The sequence below is a fragment of the Lethenteron reissneri genome, chromosome 43, assembly GCF_015708825.2.
Source record: "Lethenteron reissneri isolate LAM-NWPU_2019-01 chromosome 43, ASM1570882v1, whole genome shotgun sequence".
NCBI classification, from domain to species: Eukaryota; Metazoa; Chordata; class Hyperoartia; order Petromyzontiformes; family Petromyzontidae; genus Lethenteron; species Lethenteron reissneri.
In genome coordinates this window covers 9,814,692-9,841,096 of record NC_083821.1, presented here as the reverse complement: position 1 = coordinate 9,841,096, position 26,405 = coordinate 9,814,692, and the positions used below count along the sequence as shown (strand labels likewise).

General features: G+C 43.8%; 1 protein-coding gene across 2 annotated transcripts in view; it reads left to right on the top strand.

Annotated features, from left to right (window-relative positions):
* The window catches only part of LOC133353404 (CUB and sushi domain-containing protein 3-like), a 634,534-nt gene that overhangs the window by 482,671 nt on the left and 125,458 nt on the right, over window positions 1–26,405 (top strand). The window contains exons 35-41 of one of the 2 annotated variants that reach the window (XM_061569655.1): window positions 1,647–1,771; window positions 3,860–3,956; window positions 7,993–8,097; window positions 14,032–14,150; window positions 14,913–14,982; window positions 21,893–22,009; window positions 23,847–24,056. In XM_061569655.1, the coding sequence (XP_061425639.1) occupies window positions 1,647–1,771; window positions 3,860–3,956; window positions 7,993–8,097; window positions 14,032–14,150; window positions 14,913–14,982; window positions 21,893–22,009; window positions 23,847–24,056 (843 nt within the window). Of the gene's footprint in view, window positions 1–1,604; window positions 1,772–3,859; window positions 3,957–7,992; window positions 8,098–14,031; window positions 14,151–14,912; window positions 14,983–21,892; window positions 22,010–23,846; window positions 24,057–26,405 lie in introns of both variants that reach the window. The other variant, XM_061569654.1, reaches the window with a different exon arrangement.

Below are 26,405 nucleotides of genomic sequence, written 5' to 3'. Positions count from 1 at the left end.
TTCACCACACCTGCCAGGATGGGTTTTGTTGGAATATAGAATTTCCACTGTTGAACTCATCCCATTGCACATTTGAGCATGGTGGGAAACATTTCACTTTGGACTTTGACGTAATTTGTCCTGCGCTTTCTGTCCAACTTCTTACGTAATCAGGTGGTTGTGTAAGATAGAACCTTGAGGACTAACAATTCTATGTCCAGGTTGTATCCCATTAAGACGTGCGGCTTTGGTACAATGCAGCAATCCACAGTCATGCCAAACGATGGTTCGCATTCTTTCTCCATGCCAATGATTCAGCAGGGATGTAAATGTCAAGATCTGAAAAGCATTTTTTAAGCTGCTTCCATTATTGTGATATATTTTTAAACGTAACTTTGTGTATGAGTATTACAATACGTGTGAACGTTTAGCATTTTGACGAGTGCCTTGGCAAATATTAATAATACACAAGTCTCTTTGTATTGAAAGGAGCCTTTTGTTCAGAGTAAACAGATGAAGTGCCTGAGAAAAAGTGAATTATTAGTTCATTATTTGGTCGTCTGTGGGGAAATGTGTGGAAAAGTTGTATTATTCCAATGAACTTGCATGGGTTATATAAACTATATAAATGTGGGTTATCAATATTTTCCATGAGCACCTCTGATTTACAAACATAAACAAATGTGTAAATAGCAGATGTATTATCGTATAATTGGAATTGTATGCAAGCACAGATTCAAAAAAACTCACCTCTGTTGTCATTAATGCTGATATAAATGTATACAGGAGGCTAATGTGGCATTGTGAAGGATGGTTTACTCTGCTCTGCATTAGCCGATTGTATAATTTTCTCTTCTAATTTTTTAAGTAAAAAATGTCTAAATATTGTATTTACATTTTTAAGCAATATACTAGTGTGGAAGAGAACAATTTTCTCTTGGTATCCCTGAACCTGTAGTGGAAAAATACCACATTCCTTTGGTAGGGATCCGTCTCTCCATACATACTATGTCCTGTAGAGAATTATGAGAAAGTAGTGCCAATTTTATCGACCCCAAAGAGGCGATGATGATCCTGGCCCCCTGCAATTTAATTCTGAACATTCCTTTTTGAGAGCTCAGCGCCTCTTAACTGCAGCGTCAGTCTCCACGTTTTTTTTGTCTCACGTACAGTAGGCAGCCCCACACTGATCCTGGTCGTCCGCTAGACCCACTGTGCCCCCACCAACGTGTTCATACCCCCTTTGAGTCGGCGTGGCGGGGAGGGTAATATTACATTTCAAATACAATCTTAAAAAAAAACCATGACAATGTGAATTTCCTCTACGAGCGTGGGCTAATTAACAGACATAAGATTATTCGAGCAAGATGGAGCACTTGCTAACTTTGGACTTTTGAATGACAACAACGGTTAGTTGTTTTTTTCTGTGCACTCGCTCATGTATTTTGTTTGTTGGGGGGCGGTTGAACAGGTGAATTAACAATACTAATACTAGCAAAGCATGGTGGCAGTGTTGCGGTTGAAATGCTGCAGAGAAAGTAAATCAAAATCAAGAAAGTAAATGTTTGTGTTTTTGCTTCCCCGGTGCCTCGTCTCACTTGTGCTGTGTTTTCTGTCCACACCAGCTGCTTGGCACGCTTGTCTAATGGACCAACTATGTGTTGCAGTGCCTTGCGGAGGAAACCTCACAGATCAAAGAGGCGCCATTCTTTCCGCTGGTTTCCCAGAACCGTACGATAACAATTTGAATTGTGTTTGGAAAATTACTGTGCCCGAGGGCTCAGGGGTGCAGGTAAGATCTCTCCGAAGAAGTCTCCCATCTAATTTGTATAACGGAATTGGAATTGCCACATTAACCGTGAACCCGCCAATCCCGTGTAACACAATCTCCGATCTCGCAGATGGTCGTAGGCATAATTATCCTAAAAACGGCAGTGCCCAGAGGTGATAAAAAAAATTATTAGCGAAAAAAGTGTAGTTTAACTTATGTTTGAGAGCTCGGCTTAATATGCTCTGACATTGACATAATGATGGCCGATTTCTATAATTGACCATTTTATACATTACTTAAAGTAACCGTGTGTGCACGTATGAGCTTGTGAGTGCGTGGACCAGTGGTTTAATGGTTATCACATTGCAATATAAACCAAGCCACCTGAGCATTGTTCCCGGCCATGGCTAACATAGATGCCAAATATGTGCACGGGTACCAGCACCCCCCTGGTGTGCCATGCCAGTCTCGGTATATGTGCTCGCTAACAGCACTTGCCCCAGCAGTCCATGAATGGCTATCGTGGCAGATCTGTTTGTGTGGAGCCGTGGCACACTTGTTAACACACAATAGTTTAATTCCTGGACATGCTCCTTCGTGGCGTGTTACTTCTGCTCTGAGGCGGAGTGCCCGGCATGATATGTTAACATTATGACTGGGAAGACATGGGTGGCTGCGAATGGAGCTTGCCACTGCACACCCTCATATGCGATGCTGGCCTAGCATGTTCACCAACAGCACTTCTCCCGATCTGTCGTGAAGCCGAATGAGATATTGGCATCTTTGTAATGTTGCGTGCCTTAAGTGTGCAGAGCTAGAAACACTTGCCTTGACAGTCAATACAGCTGGAACAGGGGGAGGGGGTTTTGTCAATTCGAAGGCTGCCACGTTCCAATCTGATCGAAGGATAACTGTGTGACGTCACTTGGTCTGCAGTCCAGAGCCCGTCTGGCTCAGTGCTGCAAGTCAAGCTGAGCATTGCCTCGTGCTGAGTGGAGCATGGCGACACCTTCATATGAGGGACAAGCACGGAGCACATACGTGGGCGATTTAATTTGTAGAGATGTATAAATGACATATCACGTTTGAAAAGTAGACCTGGATACGCGTCAACGAAACTATGAGCAGATAAATAATAACCAAAACGTACGTAGGCCTTAGTTGAGTCCCAAGACTCGTTTTCGGGAGGTTCCTGCGCTGAGATGTTTGGCAATTTCCTCACTGTGCATTGCTCTCGTGAGAGGTAACCATGCCAGCTGGATTAACTCCAAGGATGGGGGGGCAGAAAAATTCTTAACAATCCATTGATATAAACAAAATTCGATTTGATTGCAACAACAGATTGTATGGAAAGTTTTTTTTCTTAAAGATGTGTTTTAAATGTAGTTAGGACACTTACTCTGTTTCCATGGTTATATTGTTCAACTCACATTAGGAGGGCTTTGATTTAAAATTCCAGTCATGACTTGAATCAGCCCTTCATGCCTCCAGGATCAATAACATTCATATTACTTTGGCAATTAGTCAACAGTTGTAGTTAAACTGGACCCTGCCATGTGAATGTTTAATTTGCCTCACTGTCTCAGGGCCACTGTCAGACATTAACACTCCTTCATAGTCGAGTGCAGCATGGATACATTGTAACGTCAATTCGACTTGTCATTTCCCTCTGCTGTTATTGCCAAAGTGGGCAGTTAAACTCTGCTATATTGTTCACAGGCACAGGTCATAGTGGGCTAGTCTCATAGCCAAGATGACACATTTTATAACTTGCAGACCCAAGAAATAACATGCAGAGACAATCATTAAGAACATACACTTGCATTTCAGTTTAAGAAACAGCACTCCTCCTGCGGGCTCTCACCTGGTTTAACAAGGAGCAGTAAACTGCGATTGATCTAGTGGCAGAACAAATGTCCTTATTGATAATCTTATTACCCCCACCAACGATATATTTGTACTGTGGAGAGCTCGGTGTTCAATGCCATCCCTGTGCGCTTCATCTCCAGACTCACTGGTGACTCACACATTCTTTAATCCTTCCTGCACTGCACAGACATTTCCAGGCATTGACTTCTATTTTGCCTTCTGCCACTTTGTTTCCCACAGGTACACGTGCACAGTTTTGCTACTGAACAAAACTGGGATGCTCTAGAGATATATGATGGCCCAGATGCCAATTCTCCACGTCTCGGGAGCTTCTCCGGTAAGAGCAACGCATTTTTGCTACGCTCCAGGTTTTTTTCTTAACCCAAAGGGACTCGCAATACAATATATACAAACAAAAGTTTACGACTCATTAGTTTCATCAGTTGTCCATACCAAAGCTGTGCATCGCAGGCTGATGAGATTTAGGATAGCTGCTTTGACTTCCGTGATCACTGCCAATACTGCCTACTCGTGACGTCACACCCACACCAGAGTCAGTTTACCACAAATATCGCAATGCAATATAATATTGGTCGCAAAAGAGCCTTCGTGTTAGACACCCCAAATCGCAGCCACGGCACGATATGCAGTGCATTGTGGGAGTGCGTGCACGTGGGTCTGTGGAGTGAAATCCGTGATTGTAACACGCTGCTGTAGCCAGGATCTGCGATTTGACACTTGAATTTTCGAATTGCAGAATCAGGTTTCACCTGCCTACATTGCTGTACGTCCCGTTATTTGTTTGATAATTCCATAAATTGTCACGTAATTTGGTATTTTTGGTTACATCATATGACGCTCATTCCTTTGTGATGTGAACTCTCAAATCGGCGTAGGGTGAAGCCCTCCATTCCACGTTCCAGGTCAGCCATTGTGCTTCTGCTACCACAGAGGCAACTAAGTTGCCTCTGTGGTAGCAGTTACATTGGAGAAACCAAACGACATGTCTCGGACCGCATCCGTGAACATAAGGCAGACCTGAAACACGGTAGGACAAACACCTCAGCCGTGGCAGATCACTGTTACAATTCAGTGGGCTCACATGACATTGACTTCTCCAAGACAGAGGTTCTCTGCAAGCCATCTGGCTATCATGAGAGATTCGTTCATGAGGCGATCCACATATACAAACACAGAGACAATTTCAACCGAGAAGATGGATTCTGGCTTAGCAATCATTGGAAGGACGTAATAAACCATTTCGGATCTTAACTGATTGTGTTCACGTTTACGGTGACTTTCAGACCGCGTTCCACTCACTGGCATGGTGCAGTGTGCAGAGTAATGTATGGTGTCGTAATTGTACAGTAAACATATAGCAGTATGATACACATTAGGGTGGGTAGAATAATACATAGTGTTATATTAAAATGGATAAGGCAGCAACTGCAGCAGCAGCAGCAAGTGCAGCAGCAGCAAGTGCAGCAGCAGCAACTGCAGCAGCAGCAACTGCAGCAGCAGCAGAAACTGCAGCAGCAGCAACTGCTGCAGCAGCAGTAACTGCAGCTCCCTTTGATGCTGTTAATCCTGCATAATGCACATGCATATGCAGTACTAATCACATTCCTGCATTTCCCATAAATATGCTAAATTCCTTTTGATATGCAAATTCCTTTGTCAATGCGCCCAGCTTATATATATGCTCCAAGCTCGTGTGCTGTTTCATTCAGACTCTGTCGCCTCGACGGACCTGGTTTTCACCTGAGGACGGCTGCTTGCGTTGTGGCCGAAACGTCGTGAGAATTGTTTTATTTTGTTTTATTTTTATTATTTTATTACTTCCCTTCTACGTGACTTTACCGAAAGAACAAAGAAGATGAATCCCTGCAGTCACGAAAGCTTTAAATCGAAATGTGATTTTTTGTTGTTGTATATAGCCGAACGTGGCTTTTCTTTGTATCTAGCGTTTAGATTGGTCTCTTTTCACAAGCCAATTTCAGACACTGCAGATTCAAACCTCCGATAATCATTACCATAACTGCTTCTTGCCCAGGGTATGTATCCTAAGTGCATAGGCTCTGTTAATCGTTTAAGCATACCACTCCGATTAGAGCTGTTTGCAACGATGCAGAGCGTAATGGTTAGCATCTGAATGCACTTGCTGATATCTATTCTGTAATGTGCCCTAAAGATTAGAATGGATGCTGGGCCGAGTTGGACTGAACCATGATGCCAGTTCTTGCGGACACTGAAGACGCAAAACAATTGCTATTTTAAGATGTGTGCGGAAATACGTTTTAGTGTGCGTAATAGATCCTCTTTAATATGCTCACGTAAAAATTTAGATTTAAAGCTTTGGTGACTGCATGGATTCATATTCTTGGTTCTTTCGGTAAAGTCACGTAGAAGGGAAACAATAAAAATAATAAAAATCATCACCTGGTGATGATTGCTTGTGTTGCAATCGAAAGGTCGTGAGTTTTTTTTTATTGTTTCCCTTCTACGTGAATTTGCCAAAAGAACCAAGAATATGCTCACGTTTGGACAGTGGTGCAGTTGTTGTCACCCTGTGCTACAGACCCTATTACCTGAGTTCCATCCCCAGCCATGGGGAACATCTATGCTGCATATATCTGAGCTAGTCCTTAGGCTTCCGCGAGTTAAACTCAGCCTAAATTGAGTAGCTGGTGCGGTGTGTAAATATTCGCACTTGGAAGATATAGTTGGGCATGAATGGTGCTGGCCACTTCACTGCCTCGGGTGCTATGCTGTCCCAAGTTGCCCCAATAGTCTACACAGGCTTTATTTTGGACCATTGTTTTAGTGCATGTTTGTGTGGGGAGCGCTGCGGTGGCGAGATGTTAACTCCCTCGCCTGATATGGAGGAGGTCGTGGGTGCGATCCCGAATCTGACGCCTGTACATTTGGAGATTGTATGTTTCTTTCCCCGTGGCCGCGTGGATTTTACTCTGGGTCTTCCGGTTTAACCCTCCACGTTTATAAACATGAGTATTATTTGACTGCAATAAATGTTCACGTGATTAGCCACTTCGTTGAGCTATCATTTGTGGCCAGGTTGCTTCTGAAAAAGAGCTATATAGTTCCGTGGGCCTTACCCGATAAAAAAAATATATATATTTATTTAATATATTAGTTTCATATCAGATGGCACACAATGATATGATCCCATTGATGTGATTTTCATGTCCTGACCATAATGCGCAACACCAATAGGAATTATTTTCTATACCTGGACTACATTTTCGGAGGTGCACTTAGCCGAAAATCAGTCCCAACGGTGTCTACTCAAGTTCCAGGGAGATAGAGGTGGCCAGATCTCGTGTCAGGCACACCATTTATACGACTATCAAGTCTCTGAGAGCTGAGAGTTAATTTTGCTTTGGCAGCATCTCCCCTGGGCCAGCTGTAGTTATCCATCTGTGGAAATGTACTATCGTGACATTTACACTCTCTCCTCTGAATAATAATCGTAATAATAGAAATGTTAACAACTTGTAACGCGCCACATAGTTTTCGTCCACTCGTAACAAGAGCGAACGACTCAAAGGCGTGAGGAGCCACAGGGAAGTGGGGAAGGCAGCAAGCAAGGTGGTAAGCAGGCTCTAAATCCTTCCCCGCTCCCCTTCCCCAAGCTCTGTGGTCCTTTACATGTGAAGGTGTTATCAGACAATGAAATTAGCGTTTACGTGTGGGAGGAAAGCGGAGCACCTAGCAAAAATAGACATGTGCGAGGGGGCAACACTATCCCATCTAGACGGAACACTTTATACTTGTGGAAGGGTTTCCGCTAGACTGCGGTAGTTCTTAACCTGGCGTGCATGCATCCTCTGGGAGTGCGAGATGCCCTTTCTGGGGGTGCGAGACATGGCCAGATTTTTTTCGAAGGTAAATCATCGAAACGCAAATGAAGCACGGGCACGTAAGTACAACTACTTTGTTTAATTAAACCCTCTATGTATTAACATTTAAACAACAAATTACGATTGAGAACCAAATGGGTGCAGTTCTGCAGTGAAGGTTAAGAACCACTGCGCTAGAGGGAGCTATACAGATCTCCTGGATAGGGAACTTGGCCAACCCACTCCACGCTGGGCAGACGTCTTCGAAGAGGTGGGAGTTACCAAAACGCTACCCCTCTACACGCAACCTGCCGTTTCGCTAACTGCGGTGTACCCCTTTGATACAAATGGATGGAAACAAGATGTGAATGTGGGGGTCTGCCGGATTGCAAGTCCAATGTACGAACCATTATACCACGGGGCAGCATTCCACTCGTATTTCGTCCATGTTGAAAAATGAAATGCCTTCTCACTGTAATTTAATAACACGTGATTTTTTTTTTACACCCACAGGTACATCCATCCCAGCCCTAATTAACAGCACGTCGAACCAGCTGTTCTTACATTTCCATTCCGACATCAGTGTCTCGGCAGCCGGCTTCCACTTGGAGTACACAGGTTTAAAAAATATCACATTTGTCACGCGTGCCTCTTAACATAACGCAAGCATTGACACTCTTGAAAAATAACCATTCGCGACAGAGGTTTTCACAGCTGTTTACAAACACGACTGTTGTGCATGTGATTTGTATGGATATTTTTGTCACGGGATTTCACGAGCCACTTTTCAATGTACATGGGTCCCTCGGGTAACACGCGGCACACGTTCCTGAAAAACGGAGCGTAAGTCGAATTGCGCTGTATGATGTCTAATTTCCTATAGACATACATGTTATGCAGCGGGATGCGTTCCCGAAGAAAAGTAATTTTAGCCATGGATTTACGAAATACGTATACATGTAATACTTAGTAATAATAATATAATGAACATGCCCAGCCCGTGACGCTGGGCACTGCCATGATGCGGCAGTGACACCACAAGAAATACTTTTTTTAACTTTGTATTTCTATCGTTGAAAATAGATTTTAAATTTGGAAACATTTAGTTTTACAATTAATTTTAGTATGATTCATTTTCTTTTGCGCGTAGCTGTGAAGCGCACAGCGTAAGTGTGAAGTACGTCCCTAAAAGATTAATCACGTAACTGCGAATTCGTGCTAGGGGAGGGAGGGGGCGGACACACATTACGCGAGGGAAGCCTGCCCAGTACGTTTACCGAGCAACCATTTACGAGCGACAATTCGCGGTCAGCAGAAGGGCAGTGCAGCAAAATCCACCGTTGTACCGCACTGCGATTCTACGCTCCCACGTCTATGTTCCCCGCCGCCTTCACCAACCCACCCGCACTGATGCAACGAGGCGAAGTGCGGTCGAACAACCCCCATGACCTGCATGGAGGAGTCCCTCGTCCGCACGGATGGCGCTGTGATCAGAGCGGCTGCCTCACGAGCCTTGGACTCGGGCCCGCACTCCCCTGGACTCAAGTGAACAGTTCAGAATCAGAATTTTTATTTGTACTGGAGGAATCCGATGAGCTACAAAGCTATTTTCCTCGCAGATGTCCAGTACTTTCTTCACAGATGTCAAGTAGTCGCTCTCATGTGAAGAGTTTACTGTCTCCTGCCATTAGAATGTGGAATTTATACCACTAACTCTTACCTCCCAAATGGAAATGAGTAGCATCCCATCACTTTGCTTGAGCAAAGGGGACAAGGTGACTTGACTTTGAATAGACTTTGAGCAACAACATTTTACAGAGCGCTATATATGTATTTTGTGCACATGCAGAGGGAGAAAAAATAAGCGGCTCTCTTTCCTTATCTTGTGAAATCCCAGTGATGTTCATGGCCTCCCATTGTACAACCGTGAAGCAGCATTAAGAATGTTTTTCTCTTTTCCCGGACTGAAATCTAGACAGATTATAGGGGCATGTCCTGTGACGGATTGCACCTTAATCCCTGTCAACCTGGGAGATCCACATTTGTGATTGAGGTTTTGTCTGCTTTCGCCAGATTTTATGATGATGTCCCAAGCATTTGGGCTGCAATAGATGTAGGACAGTATCCCGCAGCTTTGTGTAAATCACCCTCACGGTACGGTTTCAAGCTAGTTATTACGATAGTGAATTAGGTGGTGCGGTGCATTGTATCTTTGAAGCAGTGCAATGCTCTGCTAATTTGTGTGTTCGTTATCAAGTGGTTCATTAATTGGCTTCCTAGCATTTCAGTTGCATGAGTCCTGCGTTAGAAGCTGTAATGCATTACGTTTACTTTGTTCTAGCTGCAAGGAACACCTGCCAATATTGAAATAATGTATGTATGTTCAGTGAATTGTATTAATTGACTTTCAAAATAGCTATTTTGCAGGTGAAAAGGCAGTCACCTATTTTAAGAATTAAACTGTAGGGTAATGTATTAATGCAAACTTTAGCTTAATCTCCATACGATAATCGGTAGGTGTGTTTGGTGAACTCTTCTAAGCTCTATTGTGTCACACTTTCAGTGTTTTTTTGTGGGAATAGCTGCATTTGTCTTGCCATAAGTTGTGCGACGTTGGTATTTTTTTTCTTTATCAAGACGGTCATAATTCTGTCATCTCAGTCACAGTACCGTGCACATGCTGACATGCGCTCGTGAAATGGGAGATCATACAATTCGTGAACATTTGCGTCATGAGTAGATAATATGACGCCTGTGTCCTGCTGACGATTCTCACAATGCAAATTGGAAAAGTGAGCACTACTTCATGAGAAGGCAGACAGCAGTTGTCCTCCAGAGAGACCGGCTCCCACGATAGGAATGTGGACATTTCCACCTCTGTCCCAGTCACCAACAGAGGGGATCATTGGCCAGTGCTCAATAGTGGAGGGGGAGACACACTTTCACTTTTGAGTTCCAACTCTGGGAACGGTGCACGCGCTTCCAAACCCTCCTGTTCCCACGGGGAAGGACGTGAAGACATCCCGAAAGAGACGGACGGACGTGCAGTGGTTGCGCGAGGCTAACAGAATATCATCCAGGCCATCTCCTATCTGGCGTGGGTCAGCGCCTTGTTTGTATTCTGCAGGGGGAGGGGGTCAACATTTTAAACACTGCCTTTTTCCCGAGAGCACTTGCAAGGTGCACCGTGTTGTGCCTTCAAGTGTCCGCTTCATGGACCGCTTCAATATTGGTGTGGCTTGAGTGCATTTGTACGGGACATTGGCTATCTCTCTCCGCGAAAAACAGCGCACCGTCTGCATGCCTGGGGTCATTGCCTTGTGGCTTGGTGACTTACTGAAGCGTAACGTTGCCGGTGGATTGGGATCCATGGATAAAATGCGCCTTACAAGTGTACATTATCATTCGAAGGCCAGTCAATATTTGTGTTCTTTTTATATTTACGTTGAGAATTCGATTTTTTTGAATACGCAGAATACCTGGGGTTTGTTTTAGATTTTTTGATGTTTTTTTAATTGTTTTTCACCAACTATTTCCAAGTTTAGCCAGGTGACATTTTGACCAGAACGCTTGATCCACCATCAGAATATTGTCATTTCAAATAAAGGTTGGGATCAACTCTGCCCATTTATTTATCACCGGTTAATGGTCTCGTCTACCGTATCCTGGGAAGTGTATAGCTGTTGTCCACGTGGCCTCTGCCATGGGAATGCATCATTCCCACTGCACGCTCCGAGCTCTTCGTGGAAACGAGCAAGGCCCCACACTTGTTTGCGCAAGGTGATACTTTTATTTGATTTCACTTCGGATATTTTTCATAGATGTTGGCATTCATTTACATGCTAATTTGACTGTGAATTCCTGAGGAGATTAAATTTGCATTCACAGCATCCCTCTTGAGTCCACTTGAGTTAATTAATAATTCTTAACCTTGGGTACATTATCTGCTGTCTTATAAAAAAAAGAGTCAATTTTGATATGTGTTGCTTACTTTAGAGGTTAATCCATATACAATGGCCTTGTTGTGAGATATTCCATTTGTAAAAATATATCTATTCTTCAATTACGTAAAGCGATTTCGTTGCTGTCTGTGTTGTATGTGATAGAGCCAATGCGTTAAATATCCCTGACACAGTCCTACATGCATTTCCACAAACACATTTGCCAGCCCAGCAAATGTAGCTCCTAATATGTGCCTGTATGTATTCAGCACTGCACTCTGCAGCCGCAGTAATAATGCATTATTATTATTAACGTTACTGAATCTAACCCAGGTGGTACAGTGGATACAGCACTCAACTCTCAATCAGATTGCATTAATCTAGATTAGAAGTTTTCGTGACTGCAGGGATCCATATTCTTTGGTTCTTTCAGTAAAGTCACATAGGTATATTATAAAATAAATTAAATCACAATTTATTTTATTTTAATTAAATCACAATTTCTTTTATTTTATACCTACGTGACTTTACCGAAAAAACCAAAGAGTACAGATTGCATGAGTTAAAATCCGGAACTGGGGGTGAACTAAGCCCATTATATTTCTGTGATAGATAAAGTGAGTACCATTCTATATAATAATATTGTTTGATGCTTACATTGCAATCAGCAAGTCGTGGCTCTGAATCCAGGTCAGATATCGCCTGGGCCCATCATCTTTCATGGTGAATAAAATGTGTACCACTTTTTTAAACGTTAACAGTGGTTGTCTAAAAGGAGTTAACTGGCCCAGAACATAGACATGTGCAACTCCATGCTTGCTCGGAACCGCACATTGATATGTAATACATAATTCCAATTGTTTACCGAGGAAAACCTTGTAGAGTCAGGAGGGTTTGCTTTGGGATGTTTGGCCAATCCAATTTAGAGGTGTTTGACATGGAAGAATTAAGGCATTGTGCATGTGAGCAGCTGACACGCAGCACTGACACCTCCTATCCACCTTGCAGCCAGCCCCCATGCTTACCTCAACAGCCCTGATAGTCACTCATCGAAGCATTAACCAGGCTCAAAAAGTCCTGCTTAGATTTTGAGTCAGTCAGACAAGTCAGTCAGACCTCGAACTAATAACTCTTAGACATTTCACCGACACCTCATGCCAGAATGTGGGTTCGGTCATTGCGAATGTAGGCATTGCCACTTCGCGTACGGATGGGTAACGCGTTTACATTCACTGTCAGCCCAGCAAGGGAGTAGACCATTATCATATTTATCCCATCACCAAACTGGGTTGAGTTCACTTAAGTTCCCATAGAATTATAACGGATTACCAGCCACCTATTCGATGCGGGCTACTCTTTTTTTGAAGCTGACACTGGCAGCCCTAATCAAGTCGCTCCATGTGCTCTTAATGAAATATTCCTTCTTCAAGGTGGCTCGTTTAAGATAGCGCACGTGCCAATGGAACACAGTGGATTCATTGTGGGGCGATAGCGAAAGGCAAAATAGGCATGGGTGGAAAATGGGCAATAATGTATTATGGTGGGTAGATTCATTGGTTATTTAGGGGCATGAAACCTTTCTGTAATGCTGAATATTTTTTTACGGAGAAATTGTTGCAATTTGCAACTAAATCTGACAGCGTGTTTCGTAAATTTAGATATATGATTGAGATACTAATTCGCTCACCGTCCTCCGAGACAGCACGAAATGACTATGGGATGAATGCAATTGCAATGTGCATACGTATGAACGAAATTATGCTGTCTGCTGGAACAAAAGTATCAAATTTTTTGTGTGGGGATCTCTGCACATGTACTTAAATGCTCGTTGAAACACAAATTACATTATGGAAAGAATGTTTCATATTTATTCACGTAAAAAAACGCTGGAGTTGTGCTTTTCCACGTGTGTTTTCCCCATGTATTTGTGTTTAAAAATATATATATAATTATCATGAAATAATTTCGTGCAAAAAATCTAGTATGCACCCATGCAAAAAAAATGTACACCTTCATTGTGTTGCGATGTTATTTTAACCAGAAATTACAGTCGATATGTATTCGAAATTAATCTGGCTTGGAAATGCTGCTGCTGCTGCAGAGCACTCCACCAACAATCGGAAGCTTTTCAGTTCAAATCCCAGTCGGAGGTCTGCTCAGCCCATCGCTGTGTGGGGCTAATACAATTCGTACTCCTTTGTAGGAAACCAACAGCGGTTGTGCAATTGAACGCCAAGTATCTTTTGTACGGATGTGGTCTTGTAAGGAATGATCACCTTTGAGGTTTGACAGGCACTGATTTGTGTGATTCATTTACTCACTCAATCCTCAAAGTTATTTGTTCAGAAAACTACTTGCACTGGGATGTTTGGCAGTTATTACTGGCTGATGCATTTTAACTGGGCTTGGGATATTGCATTCTAATTGAGGTTAAACTTAGATTTGTTTTCCGCCACAAATGTTCAATGGTTCCAATTTGTCTTTTAACCTGCAGCAACAACCTTTCTCCAGCTTAGTTTCTGCAAAGAAGTCACTTGTATATGAGCACCGATTCAAAATGTACGTAACATTTTAGTGCTAACACAGTTGTTGTGTTTGGTGTTTCCCTCAGCCGTCGGTCTGGCTTCGTGCCCCGAGCCAGAAATTCCTTCAAACGGAATCCGTTTGGGTGAGAGATATCTCGTGAACGATGTCGTGACATTTCAGTGTGAACTGGGATACACGTTACAGGTAATAAATCCATACATTTTATCACAAAAAAGAAACGAATTAAGTGCATTGCCCTGTAAAAATCGTATTTCGTTCGTATTAAATGATCAGGTGTTTTTGTTGTACATAGCTAAACTTGCTAATTGGACGTGCGGGGGAAGAGCAAACAAAATAAACCAAAAAGCTGTTTTTTTTTCTTGCCACTGTGTCTTTAATTAATCAATTTACTCTTGGGAGGTTGAATGATATAATATTTTATTACAGTAATTTTTTTTCAAATTATCCATCATCCAGGTCAGATACATCTGGTTAGGTAACACAGGGGTTCGGGTCTTCAACTCACTATCAGATGGCATGAGTTAAAATCGTGGTCATGGGTTGACTCAGGCCATCTTCTCTCTGGTGAATAAAAAAAACAATCAGCACTATGTGGGAAGCCGAAAGTGATTGACTCATGGAGAGACTGGTCTGCATCATATTAATCTGTATTTACATCATTGGCTTGGAGATGCATATGTAGATTAGAAAACAATATACACCCCAATCAACCTGGAAAGAATTGGACTCTGATTCATAATGCAAATCATCTGCATTCCAAAAGTAAATTTTTTTTATAGAAACATTCAACACTGCAATGTATCCCCAACGTTTAAAGTAAGCTTGCAATCAGATACTCTCTCACCTTAATTGTAGCTTTTATACCCGGAGTTATGAAGTGCCAATTTTGAAAACGAATGCAGTGCGAATGAGCAAGCGTTGCTGCAGCGCTTTGTTTTTTTGCAGGGTCATTCACATATCGCGTGTATGCCTGGCCCAGTAAGGAGATGGAACTATCCTCCTCCACTCTGCATAGGTACGTTTACACCTCTGTGTTTGTGCTATTATTGTATTCATTTGTCTGCATCCACGCAAGTCTTGCAGTATTGTAGTTTTTGTCTCGCAAGCAGAAGGTCCGTGAGTCGAATTGCTATGGAGGTGCAATCGAGTACTGTGCAATGTTCCAAGTGACCTGGGTTTGTTTCCAGCTTGAGCTTAACTCCAGTGTCAGTTTCGAATCTGGCTTTGGCCTGGACCTCAGTCCTAGCCTAAAATGAGTACCTGGTATCACACTAGGAAAGTAGGAAGAAAGGTGTCTGAGCGTGAGTGGCGCTCACCATATCACCCCCTTGTTTTATCCATGCCATTCGTAATGGGAGCTCGCTAACGTCACTCGCCCCAGCTGTCTGCGAGTGTGAATGGATCAAAACACATTCCTGCGGAGGGAGCTGGTAGGAACGTTGGGTTGCTCGGTCAATGGCCAGGGTCAAGGGCAGCGTGGTGTATTCCGCAAATATGGCCGACTGTGAGGGCGGGCACAAGCCGGCATGAGTAGGTTAAACGTTGAGTTTTATAAGGGCACCACGGGGTGACCAGCCCCTCCCCACCCAGCCCCAACCCTCCCTCCCACCCCCCACCCAGCCCACCCTCCCCACCCAGCCCCTCCCCACCCTTTCCTCTCCACAAAAAGCCCCACCCCTCCCATGTTTGGATGCACGACGGACGGATGGACACAATAATCCCCTGTGGGCTGGTGTAACTAGGAGGTTCCTACCAGTATTATGGATCTGTCGAAGTGTGTGCTTAGGAACCCTCGCTTAGCCCAATTTGTGAGTAGCTGGATTATAGACAAAGTGACAGCTGGGAGTAAGGATTAGTTGTGTATCGGACAAATTCAGACTCGAGTCCCTGGGGACACTGGCACATCGTATGGTGTGTCTTCCCATTATGGTACATCATTGGATGCTGCATGTTGACATGAGCGCATAGGGACAGCAAAAAACCTCCCCAAAGTAAACCATTTTTTTGTGGTTCATTTATTTTTGTGCTGGAATATAAAATTGTTTCGGTTCACCGGACCAATTTTTTACTTGTATAACCTGCTCAGAACTGTTGCAAAATTTCATAATTGGAAAAGTACTGCAATTACATACTTTACAAAGTAAGTATTTTATTCATAATTGCACGAGCAAGCTTTGCATGTGCACTAATTAATGTTACAACTTGTTTACATAATCTGGAACCTTTGGAATATTTAATATTTTAAATCGGTATATGAAACAAGTTTTTCTGAATGTGGGTGCCACATTAAATAGGGTGCTCGCAGAGGACATTATGTGAGACAAAATCTCGGCAGTCGGCATGATTTCATCATTGGCAATTGATGAAATGAGTACAACTTTAAATAATTATAAATGTTTATTTTCATATGATGCCGTTAATGCAAAGTGCATCTCCCCAATCGGTGAGGAACAACAGATCAGTGGGAAAGAAGCCAGGTGGTGAGCTGCCACCCAACAATTCTCCAGGCTCCTGTGGTCCTCTTCATATTAAGATGTTTTTAATACATTAAGGAATGTTAATACACGTGGGTGGAAATCCATAGCACCCTGTGAAATCCCACACGTGCGACAGTGAAACACTCTATCCCCATACAGTTTGTTCAACAGTTTTGCTACCTTTTGGAGGAACTGGCTTCGAATTTATGAATGCAGAATTCCCACCACTTGTTCAGGGATGCTCTTGGAGATGAGTGCAACAACTCCATGCTCAATCGAGCATGGAGACACTTGGGCTTTTTTTGCCTTTTAATTTTATAAACTATATATTGAAAGTGTAAATAACAACAACAAATATCAACAGAAAATTCAAGTGTTTCAATGGTTATCCCCTGCTGGTGGTTCTGAGCTGGTGGTGAAAATTCATATTTCTGTGGTGGGGACCAAATTATAAATCTCCTCCTGCTCCCCTCCCAATGCAAAAAATGAAATGGTTCAGTCCACAATCAGTGCTTACAATTGTTCATCTGACAACCAGGTCTTATAAAGCCATGTAAGTGTTGGCAATTAAATGTGGATCAGCCGGTTATTTTTTATAGGCAGTCTTGTGGTACGAAAATACCGTATTCTTGCGCAGGTGGCTGTGTAGCTCAGGTCAAGAGCGCTGAACCGGCACCGTTGATATTTCGGGATTGAATCTGTGTTTTTAGCCACCCGTGATTAAACCGGGTTCTCAAGTGTGGCGAATTGATGACTGCACAAAAGACCCATAACGTTTAATTTGGTTTTTGATTCGTAATGTAGGACAAAATTGGAGCTCGAAGAATATTTTTTTGAACAATAAATATCAGTTTGACTGTTATGCAACTGATAATCTCATGACAGAGCTTGTGGCAAAGGGTACCGTTGTTGTGGAAACAATTAAAAGACCACTTAAAGGATTTGTTTGAACTCCCGTGAAACTTTCGTTACGTGGGTCGTTCTTCTCCGACACTTGGTGCGGCTGCTCTCTGTGAGTGTTCTGAATATAGATTCGTCATCCCATGACAAACTTGCCGATAGCACATTCGGAATACATGGGAGTGGGGGGTGGGGAGGGGTATTATATTTGCATTCTATTTTATTTTTGCTATTTAGTATTCTCCTGTTTCAAATCCAAACTTTCCAGCGGTTATTAACATCACATATAAAAAATATGAAATGGATTTTGTTAAAAGGCAGGAAAGTAATTTGGGGAATCTTAAACTTGTGGAGAATTTTTGGATTTGTTCGCACTCATGTAAGATTAATTTTATATGTGCAGGGGGCTCCTGATTACTTTCTGTTTTGTGTGAATTTTATTGTACGTTCTGGTGGCTTGTTTTGTATTCGCATAAAATGTGTGTAAAGACTTAAGCGTGTGTGGGAATGGGTGGCTCAAAAGTTTTTGCAATTAACTAATAAAATGACGAGGAAAGAAAAATTTAATGAGTCGCTTTTTTAACGAAGTGTTTCGCAGGCTTGCCATTGTAATTCATTAAATTGTGCCATACTTGAAGTGATATTTTTGGAGTGCTTTTCTCTAATTTTGTAAATTTTCACATATACGCCTGTGAGGAATCATTGAACCACAGCTCATTTTTTTGTCAAGGGAGAATAGGGGTGCATTTGCTAGCTGGTATATTTTACAGTTTGAAACTGTGAATACTCAAAAACGGCAGTCAATTAATTTTAAGACCAATGTAATTCATTAATTGTGCCATACTTAAAGTGGTATTTTTGGAGTGCTTTTCTTTGGTTGTGCACTTCCCTCCCCGCCCAGCTGAACCAGAGAGAGATATTCCAAATTATCATGGAAGGTGGGGGGGCATGTTTATCTATAGAACAACTATTATGAAACCGACCAGGCGGTGGTGGCTATGCACCTGGCCTGTGAACCCGCTCCGTGGAGGAAGTAGTGAGGGGATTATGGGCGTCAAGGAGGTTCCATACCCCTGGCTCCTCAGGAGAAGGCGGTGCAGCAAAATGTTGACTCCACCTGTACCACCTGTACCACCTGTATGGGATAGAGTGTTTCCCCCTCTCACGCGTGAGTTTTCTCTGGGTGATGCAGATTCCTCCGGCTCGTTAATTGGCCTGTAACACCTTCGTATTATATACTTTGCCTCTCGTGGTATACGTTGTGCCCTTATCCAGTTAAAATTAATTCAGCTATCAACGCACAGTCATGCTCAAACTAGTATTGCAGCAACACTGATCTTCACTGGCAGCCCTAAGCCATTACCATGGCAGGGACCATTGAGCCAATTCGGTCAGCAACCAGGATTTGAACCTCCCAACTTATCCTTTCTTCTTATCTTAACTTAAGTCATATAACGCCTTGACAAAGACGCTTAACAGATCATTAAGAATGGTGCATATGAATGTGAATAAACTAGATGAGAGGAAGTAATGGGCGAATCTGTGATGCAGTACTGGGCGAATTTGTGATTCGAGTGCTCTCACCGCAGTAACACCAATGCTGACGCTTCATTTCAAATCACGTGCGTTCACTGGAAGAGTCCCATGCCATCATCTCTCTATAATTGAGAAGCTCGTTTAATGTACGAGCACTCAGTAATGGAAAGAGAATTCGCTGGAAACATCTCAACAGAGTGTTGGGCAATTGTTGGTGCTGGCTGGCTGCTGCCCTTCCACTTGACTGTGGCTCCTCGCATCTCCGAGTCTTTTCCCCTTATTTGAGAGTGAGCGAACACTGAGCGGCGGCGAGATACAAGTCGAACATTATTATTATTGTGATAACAGGCTGAGTGGACCTCTGACTGGGGGGCCTTAACTCGCGCGCTTACGACTGTGACCAAATCGCTATTTAACTGCAGAAGCGCCCGGCCAGATACGAGATTTCAAAGCCCGGGGTTCAAATGAGGTGTTGTTTCATACTTCACATTCCGCTGTGCTCAACAATCAATTGCGGTATGACAGCCACGGCTGTGCGCTTCCTTCGCGCCTTCACACTAAAAGAGGGAGTAGGAAGGACAATGATTGCTGCTTCTTGCCGGCAGTATTGCCGGCTGGTGACACCGTTGACAAATTGCACTGTGAGCTACGTTGTCAGGGCCGGAGGGAAGGACGCCAGAAACCCCCGACCAAAGTTGCGTTAATAAAAGTGGCAGGACGGAGGGGAAAGCGAATATATAAATAAATCTGTCGCACTTGCGAGTGTCCAGCCACAACTCCTGAAGCCAGTGGATCTTCAGCGTATCTACGGAGGCAAAGGCAACTCAAAGTTGATCAATAGAGAGATACATTTGCTGGCTGTGAGGCTGTGCCCAACACGCTGGAGGCCATAGCAGAAAGGTGGGCTGTGTTCAATTGTGTCTGCACCTATGTGCGTGTATGAGTGTGTGATCGGGAGGGTAGTGTAATGGTTAGCACGCTGCGCTATGAACCTGGTGGACCCGGGTTCGATTCCCGCTCACGGCCAAAACCAGGAGACAAATGCGGCCGGACGTGGTGTTGGCCACCCACCCCCTCGTGTGCCGTGCCGGCCATTATAGGTACACGCTAACAGCACTTGCCCCTACAGTCTGTTAAGGCTATACGGGAGTACTTTGTCTTTTTTAATTTAATGGCTCGCTTGCTTTTTTTATTAAGCTTTCGATCGAGCGATGTGCTGTTGAGCTTTTAATAAAATCTTAGAATTTAATGTGACAACATAACCTGTGCATGCTATAACATTATTCGGCTGGTGGGATCCGTGGTTGTGCCGTTCAACTTAAGGTTGCATGGTTTAGACTTCAAATCCCAGTCGGATTTTCATTCGTGATGGGCACGCAATTAGTTGCCTTCAACATCAAAACAGAACATCTGAGAATGCTCTGTTTAACACGTAGGCTATCACAACCAATATCCATAATGCAGGGGTTTTTTATTATGGATGATATTGGCTGTCGCCTGATAAAGCTAGTTGCATTTACTGGCGAAACCTCGTACTCAGATTGTAAATGTTGTGACTTTTCTCTCCAACACCGGTGTGCTGTACTAGTAACGAACTGGCACGTTCTGTTTACGTGACAAACCTTACTAATTGGCTGTGTTGGGTGGTGGCGTGTTTAACGACACATTTACATATTTACTAGATCTAACCCAAAAAAACGTGTATTATGGACGAGAATGCACTGCATGCCACGATGACGTTACAGTTCCCACAAATATTCCGTGCACGGCAAAACTTGAGTTTGGATTTTACTCAGACAATGATTTCTGATGCATTGAAAATGCTTGTAGTTAGCCAACAGCGCTTGTCAGAATCAGAATATGTGAGAATCAAAATCAGGATATTTATTTATACTGGCGGGATCCGAGGAGCTATCACATTTTTTTTCACACATGTCCAGTAATTTCACAGATGTCCAATGTTGAGACTGACCACCACTACTAGGGAATGGGCCATCTGCCCCATGCTCATTTGGGCATGGAGATGATTTCAATTTGACTTTTTATTCCTCCAGTAAAACCTCGCTGAGTGGAAAAATGCTTTTTTCAGGAAGGATCCTCCACTAGGATGCTTGGCTCATAATTTCATGGACAGTTTGGTCATGGGAAGAAACAGTAATGCTTAAAGAAAATTGCACGCGTCTCAGAGAATTACACTCGGAAGTGTGCACAGACAAGTCAAGAACCTAATTTTGCACTTCCATCAGCTGGGCTCCTCACAGCCCAGCACGGATAGAGTTCCACAGCACGTGCTGATCTCTTTGTCTCGCAATAACCCTGCCTGATTGACTCTCTTGCGAAAATCACCCATGATGCCAATTTACGTGTTCTGCTCGCACTGTCCAAACAAGTGTACGCAGGTCATTTATGTACAAAGGGTAATGAATTAGATGACCCTGTTAGATGAATGTTGGATTTTCCACTTCTGGCTCAGGACCAACAATCGACATGAGGGGCACCTGACACTCAGCTGAATAGGGAGACTTGAGTTGAACTCAAGACTTGAGTTGAACTCAAGTCTGAGTCACAGAAGTAGGAACGTTTTACTAAACAAAAAAAAACTATTTGTATTTTACCAGGTAAGGCCCACTGAGCTATATAGCTCTTTTTCAGAAGCAACCTGGCCACAAATGATAGCTCAACGAAGTTGCTTATCACATGGAGATTTATAGTAGCCAAATACTCTAAGCGCATGGCGATTATAAGTGTGGAGGGGAAAACCGGAGAACCCAGAGAAAAATCCACGTGACCACGGGGAGTACATGCAAACTCCAAATATACAGGCGTCAGAGTCGGGATCGAACCCACGAACTCTTGCATATCAAGCGGGGAAGTTAACATATTATCACCGCAACATGCAGGAAAGCCCAAGACTGGTTCAGAGAGGCAGGTTCCCCTGAACTGATATATTCCGATTGCATATCGACCCCTATTCTGTGGTGTACATTGCGTGTATGTTCCCCTGTGTCTTAGCCCAGTGTGGAGGGACCCTGACTGGCATGGGTGGCGTGATTTTGAGCCCTGGCTTTCCCGGGAACTACCCCAGCAACCAGGACTGTGTGTGGCGAATAAAGCTTCCCGTCGGTTTCGGTGAGTTATGGGCAGTGTACGTTTCTGAGCACGTGTGCAAAATTCACAATTAACGAGATATATGTCACCGTTGTGTATGGTAACATTCTGCCCGTCATGGTGCTACAGTTAGTCTCAATGTGCAATCCGAAGGTTGTCAGTTCAAAAAGAGGGAGGTTAACTCTGCTTGTCATCTCTCTGGGTTATGTTAAGCTAGTTCCATACATTGTAGAATGCCAACTGTGGTTATACAATAGAAAGAGCGAATGGTCGATGTGATTTAATCGTGGAATTTCCACCATTGGCTCCTGGCTCAGGGCCACCAATGAAATTAGAACACCTCCGGATGCTTGCTGACATATGATGACGCTTGAACTTGTTAATTAATTCAGGCAATGTTAATTGGTTCTTTACCCTTCTACCTGGCAACAAAACTGACACCTTTTTACAAGGAGTCATGTTTGCATAGACCGCAATACCTGCAGTCATAAATACAAACAAAAGACATAACTCTGATAATGTGCACTGTCCTTCAGAGTTATGTCTTTTGTTTGTATTTATGACTGCAGGTATTGCGGTCTATGCAAACATGACTCCTTGTAAAAAGGTGTCAGTTTTGTTGCCAGGTAGAAGGGTAAAGAACCAATTATCATATTTTTACTGGCAAATGAGGTCCCCATAGTGTCAGGCAATGTTGTTCAACTGACGGCACGCGAGGCCAATGGTGGCCCTTTGTAAATACTACTGGAGCGGCACGTTGAGGATTGTTGTTCACGAGACATAAATAGATACAGATTAGTGAGGTCAGAGAGAGATAGAGAGATAGAGGTAAACAACAGATATAGATGAGAGGGCTGCTGATAACACATACAGATGTGTGAGATTAAAGCGACATAAAAAAGAGAGACGAGAGACCAGGAGACGAGAGTTACGTGGTCACGTTGACGTCACGTTGCCATCTGACGTCATAACGTGCGTAAGTGTGACGCCACACGGCCTGCCAGCCGTTTGCTAATTGTATCGTGTGGCTCAGGGGACAACAGTTGAGAAACCCTGCATTCAGGGTATGTTGTATATTCAGGGAACAATAAACCTAATTATACAGCATGGCTTTTTTTCTTTCATTAATTGAATTTCCAAGCACAGTTGTCCTATTATTATGCAATCTGATGTTGCTTCGCATTGATTTATTTTCCACTGCTTAATACAGTTGCAAAACATAAATATTAATGTATATGTAGCTGAGGTTCGCCTGCAATAGAAGCTTCTTTTGACATTAATGATGGTTGAGTAACATTTATAAATTCTAATCTTCATTTTACCCATGATATACTAGTCCCAAGTGAAATGGAACTTTCACAAATGTCTCAGGACCCTCAAAGGACATTGCTCAGTTTAGTATAGGAAAGTTTGTGAATATTTTTTTTTTATTGCCAGGATTGTCGTAATAAAAAAATAGTAGCAGAGGCTTGACTCTGTCCATCATCCCCCCAGGGCTGATGTTGGAGTAGGCAAATGCTTCGTCTTGCCTTTGGATTTAGTAGGAAGCCACAGGGAACTATGCACTTTTAAATCGAGATAAAAAACGTATTTTTAAAAATTCCTTTTTGTGTTCAGCTTGTTGCCCTTCCCCCGCACCTTTGATTAGCACAGTTGGCTACGTTTGGTGGCGAAAGAACATCCAACATACGTACATTGAATGGGTTTCCACTCTGCAACATACAAATCAGGTGCCCCATTAATCGTAATGCATCTTAAGGTGCGGCCGGCCACACGGAAACATTTCCGCCTTTCTGGGCGTCAAGTGTGCGTGGAGGCACTGTGGAAGCACCCGGGTTGCCACTGCGTTGTCTCGCAGGAGCATACTTCCAGTTTGCCAACTTCTCCATGGAGCCTCTGCACGACTTTGTGGAGATCCTAAGTGGTCCCTCGGAGGTCAGCGGGGTCATCGGCCGATTCAGCGGCACCAAAGCACCGGCCTCCACACTCAGCACGACGCACGAGACCGTCGTGCACTTCCAGAGCGACTACTCGCAGAACAAGCAGGGCTTCCGGCTCGCGTACCAGGGTACGTGCACTCACCGCCTCCTGGAGGGCACGAAAAAAATCATGCAGATCCTTCACTCCATGTCACCTGGGATGGCCAGAATGGGGGTAATGTGACCAACACCACTCCTGAACCAGCTCGTGTATCCCCAGTGTTGATGTTAACACATCGCCGCATCGGCCACTCGTTTATGGCCATGTTGACATGCGGGAAGGACCAAGACTGGTTTAGATAGTCACCACTGGGAATTGAACTCGAGTCGCCGTCATAGTAGCACACTGCACTACAAATTACTGATCCAACAGTATGTTGTGTATATTATGCAAGATGGTGGCCCATCCTATGGGCAGTGTGATGAGACACATGGCACTCATGTGGCCCTCGTCAGACATCAACTTACATGACACTCACCACGCACTAGTTTATAAAAGATGGTGGCCGTCGATAATTAGTGGCTTCACCCGTCATCACACACATCCTACACCATGGCTGAATTTTCTTTTGAAATACAGCCTTGATAGGACCAGGTAATTGTCAAGTGTAGAGCAGATCAGCAGTTCCCAGGGCCAATAACCCAAATTATTGGGTCAATTGTCTTTTTTGCGTGTATTTTAAACCATGTTCACATAATCAATGTATGATAAACGTGACAGATTCATTGCAATTGTTTGAGTGATCTAAGAGGATTTCATGGAAAATACATGCGCATAGATTAACTGAGTTCACATAAGGGTGAACTTCGGGTAACGGCTTTATTCCTTTCCCTCGCGTACAACAACTGCCGTTTGCCAATAAGTGACGGTAACGTCAACATGGTGCTTGTGCCAGGCTAGGTACACTTTGAGGCTACGTGAAGTATTGAAGGCTCGCAGTCAGGAGGTCATGAAACAGACCCAGGTGCCATGGGTTGATTGACTGATATGACTGGTAGATGCACCACCTGTGCCCCCAACTGTGCCAACTTGCTGCGCTTTAGCCACCTGGCACTCCGCTCATTGTTGTGGGCATCACTCTTCCACCCTCCACTGTTGCTCGAGGGCGACTGCCTCCAACTGCTCAGTAGCGTTCTCCATGAGCATCCTCCAAAAGAGGATGATCTTGACACCGCTGGTACTGGTCATTGGCAAGTCCAATTAGCTCCACATCCTTCTGTACCACATCAGTCCATCTCTTCTCTAGCCTATGCCACACCCGTTTATCCCTATTTATTCAGTCAAACAGAAGCTGTGTGGGTACGTGGTAGCTGGGAATGTGGGCAGCCTTGCCTGCCAGAGGAGCTCACTGATGAGACTATATCAATATCTCTCTAGGATCTGTGAGCTCTAACAATCCAATCTGGATGGATTATAGGCAGACAGCCTAAATATTTCAAAGCAACGCAGATGTTAATTTAAAATACTCCACGTTCTGCAAGCATAGAGAAGGGGGGGGCATAACTGTGGCCGAGACGACCTGGAGCTTCGTGTGGAGCGATAGACAAGGTAGCTTCCACACAGCATTACACAGCTAATGAAAATATAATACTGCTCAACTGATTTAGAGTTGAGACCTCTGCTGCCAAACCAGATCTGTTTATAAGCAGACTGCCCATGTACTGAAACTTCTCCACTCTTTCCACAACTACCCCATCATTTAAGTCGAGTGGAGGGTGCATTTGATTACGTAAAATACCCAGGCAGGTGCTTGTTTTTGTGCTGCTGATGGTAAGGCCCCATCTCTCAGTAGCACGCTCCACAGATCAAGTAGCAGCGCCTCTGACTCCTTCTCAGAGTGGGCCGCAATTACCAAATTGTCTGCATGCATAACATGGCTGACTAATAGGAAGCCATCCCTTTATTGCACCTGGGCATCGATCAGCCTCCCATTGTATCTGTGTCCGATGAAAATACATCCACGGAAAGCTGTTTCAACTACTTGGGCCAGAGGACATCCCTGTCACACCCCAAGGTGAACAGAAAATTGCTCTAGCTCTCACCCAAGCGGCTTTACCCGGGCCTGGCCACCATCATGATGGTCCTTAATGGTTGTGAGCAGAGGGTCAGGGACTCTGAAAGTATAAAGAATAACCCAGTGCCCTGGCCTATTTGTGGTATCATAGGCCTTGACTGGGTCCTTAATAGACACAAAGACAAAGATCTCCCATATAGCCTTAACAGACTTTTATGGAAAATGCTGTTAGCGAGCACTGATGAAGGCCGACACACGACGGGGTGGGTGGCCAACACCACGCCCGGACGCACACATGTACACACACACGTAGCAAACCGTCTCTCCAGGAGCGCCACGCTCAAGTTACACCCCCATTTTCATCCTCTGTCTCCCAGTCTCTTCTCAACCCTCCTGGAAGGTTCTACAAGTGTCTCCTCTTCC